The 9,487-nt window shown below is 43.2% G+C and overlaps 1 protein-coding gene across 1 annotated transcript; it reads left to right on the top strand.

Annotated features, from left to right (window-relative positions):
• The first annotated feature begins 976 nt into the window (after positions 1-976).
• Positions 977-9,244, top strand: stk36 (serine/threonine kinase 36 (fused homolog, Drosophila)). The gene is made up of 19 exons (XM_080749373.1): positions 977-1,095; positions 2,376-2,516; positions 2,718-2,795; positions 2,901-3,031; positions 3,123-3,372; positions 3,582-3,675; positions 3,790-3,956; positions 4,063-4,232; positions 4,342-4,447; positions 4,821-4,949; positions 5,035-5,211; positions 5,323-5,414; positions 5,529-5,592; positions 6,474-6,548; positions 6,635-6,752; positions 6,855-6,981; positions 7,129-7,309; positions 7,495-8,451; positions 9,143-9,244. The coding sequence occupies exons 1-19, from the start codon at positions 991-993 to the stop codon at positions 9,236-9,238; spliced, it is 3,258 nt and encodes a 1,085-aa protein (XP_080605499.1). The 5' UTR covers positions 977-990; the 3' UTR covers positions 9,239-9,244.
• The last annotated feature ends 243 nt before the right edge of the window (positions 9,245-9,487 follow it).

The following is a 9,487-nucleotide window of genomic DNA, read 5'->3' as shown; positions in this document are numbered from 1 at the left end:
ATTTCACAATTTCTGCCTAATATTTGACAATTTGGCCAATGTTCAATTTGTCATTTTATAGAGGTATTAAAAAGTCCTTAAATTGTCACTTTGGAAATGTGCAGATATAGTCTACTCTATAGGCCTACACTTAAACTGTATGCTGGTTTATTTACTCTGTTGAACGAGAAAACAATGTTGCACATTAAGTTAATCATCTGGGGACCCCCCAAAATAATTTGGGGACCCCCCTGGGGGTCCCGACTCACAGGTTGAGAACCACTGGCCTAGGCTACATCATGAACGGTAACATGTTTCACTATGAAGCAGGACTGACATCTTGCGGTCACAATAGGTGTTGCACACTCAGTTGTGTGTGTGTTGGGGGGGGGGGGAGTTTATTTAGTAATTGGTTACTAAATAAACTAGTTCTAGTTGTAACCTATTGTTAACGAAGAGGAAATGTTTCGTAGAGAGTGACTGTACAAGTTTCTGCTGGTTGCCAGCATAGGGTTGCCAGCCAGCCCATGAGCCAGCCAACTGCTCCTCAGTTACTAGCATGGGGTTACTAGGAACGCAAACGTGGTTGCTAGGCTGAAGGACCCGTGCATACTGCTGTCCATTGAAAAGCCAGCCCAGAGTTTTACATTACAAGGGGAATAAAATATGAATAAAATATATATTCGTGTGAAGTTAGAGTATCGCATGTATCAAAAAAATAAATAAGCTGACGTCTTGGTAATTAGAGAGCGTTTGTAAGTATTTTTTATATGATTGTAAATTGGCAGATAATCCTGCTCCGTAATACGGCGTTGTTTTGTTGTTTTTGTTGTACTTTGGAAAGTATCGTAGTACAATTATAGAGTCTGTTACGAACTTGATGTTGTCTGTATTAAACCGTGCAGTAGGCCTACACATTGAGAGTTGCAGTCCAAGTTATATAAGTCTAGAAGAAGTATCGAAAAAGAAACTTTATAACAAACCCGGGGGAGAAGAACAACGTTAGTTTGAATGTTCATTGGGTTGTCAAATATGAATTCCTATCACGTTTTGGAACTGGTAGGAGAAGGTTCGTATGGGCGCGTTTACAAGGGAAGGAAAAAGTTTACTGGTCAGGTAAGTCTAGCCCTCCTAATGGCCGTTATATACATCTTCATGCATTCCACATAGTGTCACTGTCACTATCAGTCATCAAAAGTTGTGGAGCTGCCCTGCGTGTGTTGGCCTACTACTGTGTAGTGTTTTTTTGATTGATTGAATATTTTATTAACAGTTTGCAAATGAGGTACAGGATGCAGGTGTATGATTTTACAATGTTAAAGTGTTAAGGAATATTTCCATTGTCGTGTATAGGAGTCAGTCAGCAGAGTGGGCACTAGGGAAATGTGATCACTTCAGGAGGGAAGAGTGAGCACTTAGAATTATTTCTAGGATTAGTGTCCTCAGAAAGTGTTTTGCATGACTGTTGCCCCATCCATGCCAAACTTTGCGCATACACTCCTTGGCTGCCAAACCACAACCACCACCCCTCATGTCTCACATGGCCCTCTTCTAGACAGACGTCTGGTCACCCTAGTTATAGCTGCTCAAAAGCACCGCTCCACTTCAAACTGATGGGTTTGATTTTTGGAGCGGTGAAAGCGCTCCCAATAGACAGGTATGTCCGTGGGTATGTCTGTGGGTGGGTGGCTGGCCGTGTCCGTAGCCTGGCAATACCTTGAGTGGCCACACACAACACACTAGTTAAAGGAGGGCCGCTGTTTTGTGCAGGCCAGGCACACTCCACACACACACACACACACACACACACACACACACACACACACACACACACACACACACACACACACACACACACACACACACACACACACACACACACACACACAGGGTATAGCTGCTCAGATTCACCGCTCCACTTCGAACCGAGGTTTGATTTTTTAACACTGTGGCACTGGCAGTTGCTGGGGTGCTGTTATTTACAACCTGGCACTCCGGTTTCCCACATTTCCCTAGTGCCCACTCTTCCTGGTTTTCCACTTTTTTAGACTGACAGGAAATGGGGAGAGAGAGTTTTGATTGATTGTATTAGAGGTTTGCATAGGAAACGGTACAGTACTGTTTAGAGATGGTGAGTGACACGCAGCAAAGGTCGTCGGGACCGGGATTTGAACCTGCGACACGCTCTCAGGCTGGCATTGCAGCCTAGGGTGCCCGGACCACCACGCCGGTGGCCTGGGCCAGCAATTGCTTATTTTCACAATCCTGATTATTGGTCAACAGCCTAACTGGGAAAAATATATATATTGTTCAGTAGGATACTGTGTTTGACTTTCTTGAAGTGGACTGGTAAGTGTTAAAAAAGTAACATTTATCTATCCATCTGTCTCTATAAGGTGGTGGCCCTGAAGTTTATTCCAAAGGTGGGGCGCACTGATAAGGAGCTCCACAATCTCAAGAGGGAGATTGAAATAATGAGAGGACTTAAGCATCCTAATATCGTGCAAATGTTTGACAGCTTTGAGACTGAAAGAGAGGTATGTTTATCTATCGTCATGTCGGCTCTGATTATTTGTTGTCATAAAAAATAAAATAAAAATCTAAACCCATTATGTTGACCAATTTAAATGGCATAAAACCACCCAAATAACTTAAATAATAGCTTTCTTACTTACTGGATGACCTATTATATTTATGGTAATAACACTATCCTGTATTTGTTTATTTGTTGCTGATAGGTTGTGGTTGTAACTGAATATGCAGAAGGGGACTTGTTCCATATTCTTGAGGATGATGGAAACCTACCAGAAAATCAAGTAATAATTCACAGTAATGTTAAGGACTTTAGCCAAAAGCATTATGTGAGAGATTCTCTTTTGTTTTATCTAAATGATGCTAATTGTTCTTCTCTTCCATCCAAGGTACATGAGATTGCCTGCCAGCTGGTCTCAGCTCTGTATTATTTACATTCACATAGAATTCTTCATCGTGACATGAAACCACAAAACATTCTTTTGGGAAAAGGTGGGGTGGTGAAACTGTGTGATTTTGGGTGAGTGGAAAAAGTAAATCAACAATAAATGACAATGACATTTTATAATATTTTCTATAAACATGCTGTGTGTAACATTATTACCCTTTAGTTTTGCTAGAGCGATGAGTGTCTCCACATTGGTCCTGACATCTATCAAGGGAACACCACTGTACATGTCTCCTGAGCTGGTGGAGGAGAAGCCATATGACCATACTGCTGATCTGTGGTCTCTGGGCTGCATTCTCTATGAGCTCCACACGGGGGCGCCTCCGTTCTACACCAACTCCATCTTCCACCTTGTGCAGCTTATTGTGAGAGACCCAGTCAAATGGCCAGACACTATGAGCCAGAATTGCATGGTATGGCTTCAGTATCATACACTGTCTATACTGCTTAAAGTGAAGTTATACCACAGCTTGTTTGCCTTTATTCGTCTGCTGCACAAAATATGTACCGTCCGTAACTGAGAGAAGAATTAAAAACTGTCATTGTGTATATTTAGTTTTGTTATTCTTGTACATTTCTGTTATTGTTTTTCGTCTTTTTTACATTTTATGTGCTTTTGTAGAGTTTCCTGAAAGGCCTACTGACCAAAGACCCCCAGAAGAGGTTATCCTGGCCAGAACTATTGCATCATCCGTTTGTTGTTGATGGAGTTCTAGGTGAGGCTATATTGAGTTATAATATCAATCTTTGTGTACAGTGTTTGAGACTGCCCTTCATTTTAAAAGTGTGCTTGTTCCTTTGACTACCTTCCCCACGATGATGTGGGTCAGTTCTGTCGGACCGCAGTGCTTTCAGCCCACTCACAGTCACACCCAGCGCAGACATGCAAGCACTCAAGCTCCGGCAAGTAGCTGAAAAGACAGCGCCACTCTCTGGAGAGAGCAGGTTACTTCGTAAGGCCAGAGAACAGAGGGTCAACGTTAAAAAAAGCAAGCAGGTAAATATGAGAGTGAAAGAGTCGCCTATATGTTTATCTTACATGCAACATCAATCTCATAGAAATCCACTGAAGAGCTGTGAACTGTTCTGTTTATACCATCTAGACGGATAACACAAGAGACACTTCATTGCCTGCAAGAATATCTTCTGCAGCCAAACCTCTTACCAAAACCATCCCGGTTACTTCAAGTCACTTGGATGAAAATACTGTCCAGATACCAGCCTGCCTGAGCCTGAAGCCAAAGAATAAAGCCAATGAGTCATCACTAGAAAAGTATTTTATACTGTATATTCAGTATATGGCACCTCCATCACAGTTGATCTTTAACTCTGAAAGTGTAATATTTGACCTGCTCTGGATTTGTGTTTTTGATTCCTTGAAGGGGTCAGATCAGCACAGACTATGAGCGGGAGTTCCCCTCTGTGGAGGTCGGACCTCAGCTGTTGCGAAGGTGCATGGAGGAGACCCTGACTGCCACGCACAGAAAGGTCAGCATCTTCTCCCATAATAAACAGAACAATATTCAATGTAGAGAAGTTTATATCAAACTTGTTCATGTCAAGAACCCTCAGTTTGACACGCATTAGGACACAGACAACTTGTTTTATTATACAGTGGGTCCAGCAAAATGACTGATACTTAGGAACCAGATGGACCGTTGTAGGTACATGGTTGCATTTGTACACACTCGAGTTACATTTTGGCCATGGCCTAATCCTAATGCGTGTCAAACTGAGGGTCCTTGACATGAACAAGTTTGAGACAAGTTGTCTCTGTCATTAAAAAAAAAGGAATTGATGTTTAGGTTGTGTAGTGATGTGCTACTACATGAATGCATGTAACCACTTATTCTTGTGTCAGGATATTGACAGTGAATTGGAGTGGGAAAAGTTGGCCCACTACACAGACCCATGTCATCAGCCTGAAACGCCAAACCTCCAAATCATTATTCCTCTATTGAAAAACAAGTTCAATACAATTAAGAACCAGGTACTGATGAATATGTTCAATTCAGCATTTGTGATTATTTTACCATTCATTATGTCAGCAATGTAATTGATTTCTTTGTGATCAGCTAATAGATGGAGTTCTGGAAGGAGCATCGCAGATTCTTCAACCCCTGAAGATCTTACGCAACTTGATCCTGACCTCTGATGCTGAGAGCTCTTACCTTATTGGCTGTGAAGTTGGACTGCCCCAGCTCCTTTTTGATTTGGTCTACATTGCTGTTGAAAACCCAGTGTTTGTTGAGGTTACTACTCACGGGAATGGAAACATTTCTTTTTGTATTGCTGGTTGAATTCATAGTAAGCAACACAGTGCTGATAACCTTGTTGCTTTGTGTCCTCTTTTGCCCGCTCAGCAACCCTGGAGTGTTACAGCGCTGGGAGAAATGATGGTAGTTCTCTTGACCTACTGGGAGAGGCATTGTGATTGGGTAGAAACAGAGAAAAGGTCTGGATTTTCTCTCCATGCTTCATCTAATCTTGTATTCTTTGCTTTTATGCATTTGAAATATAATTTTAAACATGATATTGATATTGCTTACACACTCTTCTCTTGCTGTAGATTGGAAGAGTTCACCAAGGCCTTTATCAAAATTCTCAATCGACCAAAGCCCAACCCTTTGTTAGTAAGTACCCACTTGTTACAGCCAGCTATAGAACTGTGGTAGGGGTATTTCAAAGTTCCCTGACATTTAATTGTGTAAGTGTTATGGAAATATTTGTGGCTGAAGAGGTAGCCTGGTAGGTGGTTGTGTGGGCACAGGAGTGTGGTTCAATCTCAAAAGGCATTGAATTGTCTTCTTCTACCCTTGGCCAGCCCAGTTTATTATGGGGTGGTTTTTAATCTTCGTGGATGTGGACAACACATTTTATAATTCAAAGCAAAACCCCCAAAGTAACCTTGGATCCCAAGCTTGCCTTCTCCCAAAGAAAGCCTGGGGAACATTGGAAGTGAAAAGTGGATAGAAGGGGTTGTGCCATATTAAACGGTCTCTACTCAGTGAAACAAACATGGCAACTGCAGCATAGTGCACATACCAAAGGAATGTTTTTAATACATTTCTTCCAATTCTGCTGATAGATATAAATTGTTTTGGTTTGCACCCGGTCAGAAAAACAGACAGACTTTGCTCCATTCATTCTTTTCTTTATATTTATAGACATTTTTCAGATATATAAGTTGATCACTAGTGACTTCACTGCTTCCAGTTCCAATGTTTCATAATATGTGTGTGAATTATGAGGTGTTCATACATTTGTTTGCTAACCCCCATCTAGCCTCTGGCTGCCTCAGTTTTGTCCATGTTTACCCATCATGGGGTGTCTGTGGATGTTACCATGGATAATCTAATTGTCCTGGCGAAGAACCTCCTCTGTGACTCACATAAGGTAACCAATATATTGGGAATGTTAATTCTGTGCAATGTGCACCAGTGTGTTTAACAGTAACAATATATCTAGTCTAAACTGTAAAGTAATGCAACACTGTCTGTTTCACCCCCCTCAGCCCCAACTTTCATTACCTCCAGGATGGGGACAGTGTGATGGCCTCCTGTCTTTGGTTCTGCACGCACTCTCAGAGGTCAGACAGTAAAGCACAACTGCTAACAACCATTACTATAAAGTCGATTTAAACCCCTAAAGTCGTGTTCACTTTTCTTACTTCAGCAGGAAAATGGCCCGCTCCCATCATCTATAGATTCAGAAATTCTGTTCAACATGTGGTGTAGAATTGGTTCATCACTAGAAGAAACCTCACTCAACACCGAGTTCTGTTCAGCAAACGGTAAATCGTAATATGAAGTCTCCATTTGATCGAAAGCAACTACTATATGTTAATGATTTCACATGATTTGACATTACTTTCCCCCATCTCCTTTTTCATCAGGGCTATATGTCTTCCTGTCTGCCATGCTGTTTGTCTTTACCAAGGATCCCCAGTCCTGTGTCCCTCTGTTTTCAGAGAGTGCATCAAAGTGCACGTACACCCTTAGCCATCTGCTTGACGCTGATTGGTTAGTGTTGATGATCCCCCCCTTCCCCCCCTTTCTTTTGGTACTCTCTCTCACCTAGCCTACATATTCATCTGGGCCACCAGCCCTAAAGCAGAACGGTAACCATGTCTGTACAATGCTAAGAATAACCCCTCTTGTACCTTGCAGGATTCGTAAGTTGTCTAAAGGGACTCCTGGTACACTGGGGGAGGATTTGAGCCCCAGCAGCTTTACAGTGCTGGGCTGCCACTTGCTGTGTTTTCCATTTGCCCTGGATCTGCCGTCGAAGACCATGGCCAGGATTCTCCAGTTGTATGATAGCTGTGGCGTTGTGACAGGCCTACTGCAGGTTAAGATTTCGTTCTGGTTTAGCAAACACTACTGTGACGCAACAGAGGATAACTATTTCAACAGCCGCACATCAGGGCCATAGTAATTTCACTGTCTCGTGCCACAGGGAAAATGTTGTTGATTTTATGTCAGCTGTTTGATCTGTGATAACTTGACTGGGTGTTGTCTTTTGTGTTTGGGCAGGTGATCCAAACATTTCCTCTTGCCCTACTAGAGCTGCCTCTTCGACTAATGGGCCGTCTGCTCCTGTGTGACCCTGGCCGCTCTGTTCCCTGTCTCAGTGCAGCTGCCGGGGCCTGTGGCTTCTTTTCTCCACCCATGGCGAACCAGGTGATCGCCTCCAAAGGGCAGGTCCCACTATACAGATCAGCAAGCTCTCTGCTCTCTGCCTTGCTGGAGGCAGATGTCCTGTGGGACTCTGCTGTGGAGCTCTTAAACCTGTTGTCCCAAGTTGCCCGCTGCTCCCCAAGGCCTGCCAGCCTTCAGGTGCACCTGGAATCTGCAGGGCTGCAGCAGGCCCTGTCTCATCCTCGTGAGCGGATTAGGGCTGCCACCTGCAGCCTGCTCGGAAACATAAATCCATTCATGCCCACCACAGTGAAGGACACACCACCCACCCTGCAGCCGGAAATGTTCAAAGCCTTGACAGATCTTCTTCAAGATCCTTGTGTCCCTGTCCGCCGGATGGCCTGCAGGGCTGTTGGGAACTGGTTGGGATTGATTGGGCAGGTGGGCTTTAGCCCTGGAAGGGCCAGTGGAAAGGGCAATAATGCTACTGGGTGGAGCAAAGGGAATGGCAAAGGTAAAAATGTGCCCACATACATTGGTGCGGGGAGAGTGTTGTCTTCAATGCTGGAGCAAGGAGCAGATGAGGACGAGGAGAGTAGGTGGATAGAAGAGGCCAATAGGACGACAGCCAGGTTGACGCCACTTATCACTGACCAAGATGTCCTCACACGTCGCCATTGTTGCTCAGCCCTGGGAAACCTGCTAAATGTCCATGGAGGCGTGTCCCTGCTTTTGAAGGAAGATGTGCCCAGCCTACTTCTCACTGCTGCATGTACGGATAAGCATCATGCAGTGAGACAAGCGGCGATAGCAACCCTATGCATGTACAGCAGGGACGAGGCAATACGACAGGTAAACAGGATGGCATGTGACAGACGCGCGTATTTCAATGCCTCCAACTTTATGCTTGGCACCGTTTTTTATTTACTTTTTGGTTTTGTTCAACAAGCTATAAATAACGATGGGTTACATGTTTAAAGTAAATAATGAGGGGTGCCCGCTGGCCTACTGGTCCAGGCGCAATACTACTCAGGCATTGCCACATAGGCATGGATGCCTGGCGGTGTCGCCGGTTCGATTCACGATCCAGACGAGACGGCCTTTGCCGTGTGTCACTCCCCATCTCTCCCCCCATTTCCTGTCAATCTACTGTCCTATAAATAAAGGCATAAAAAACAAATCTTAAAAAAAAAGGAAAAAATTAATGTGAAAGAATTCATGTGAATAGAATATTGGCTTTCATTGAAGATTCATTATGGATGTGTTTAGTCAGCGTCTCTGTCTCTTTTGTCCAAATGTTGTTAAAGCTACGCTGTTAATGCAGCTGCACCAATTCTGCATTTACATGATGTTACATTATTTCTTCATTCAGGCATTCAACACAATACTGCAGAGTTTTCACTTAATCCTGAGAGTGTAAAATGATCCCCTTAAATTTGTATTTACACTCTCAGAGTTCAATTAACACTCTGGATTTTACAGTGTATGAAGGAGTGACCTTAAATCTAATTAAAGATGTATCTCTCTTCCCAACAATTTCTAGGTCCTGCTGGCCCTCGATGCCCATAAGTCACTGCTGCAGGCCTCTCATCATGCACCTCTACAACCTGACTATGGACAGCTCATTGCCCTGCTATAAATGATATGACACCATTTATCAACATGTCACTAGATGACATGATGTGTAGTTTTTTTTTATTATTATTGTTGGCGGGTGGGGGGTCCGTTTTCCTGTTTTTCTCTTTTTTTTTTTTTCTGTTGAAACTCTGTAAACCTGACAACATTTATAGGACTTGCCCAGATCCAAGTATGGGAAAGCAATTATTTTTAACACTTTTTTCCATTAAGAAACATGTCTTTTGTTTGGATTAAATATTTGCCTTTAGGA

The sequence above is a fragment of the Nannobrachium achirus genome, assembly GCF_963921795.1.
Source record: "Nannobrachium achirus genome assembly, chromosome: 19".
Taxonomy (NCBI): domain Eukaryota; kingdom Metazoa; phylum Chordata; class Actinopteri; order Myctophiformes; family Myctophidae; genus Nannobrachium; species Nannobrachium achirus.
The sequence above is the reverse complement of the archived record's forward strand: the minus strand, read 5'-3'. Positions and strand labels throughout refer to the sequence as shown.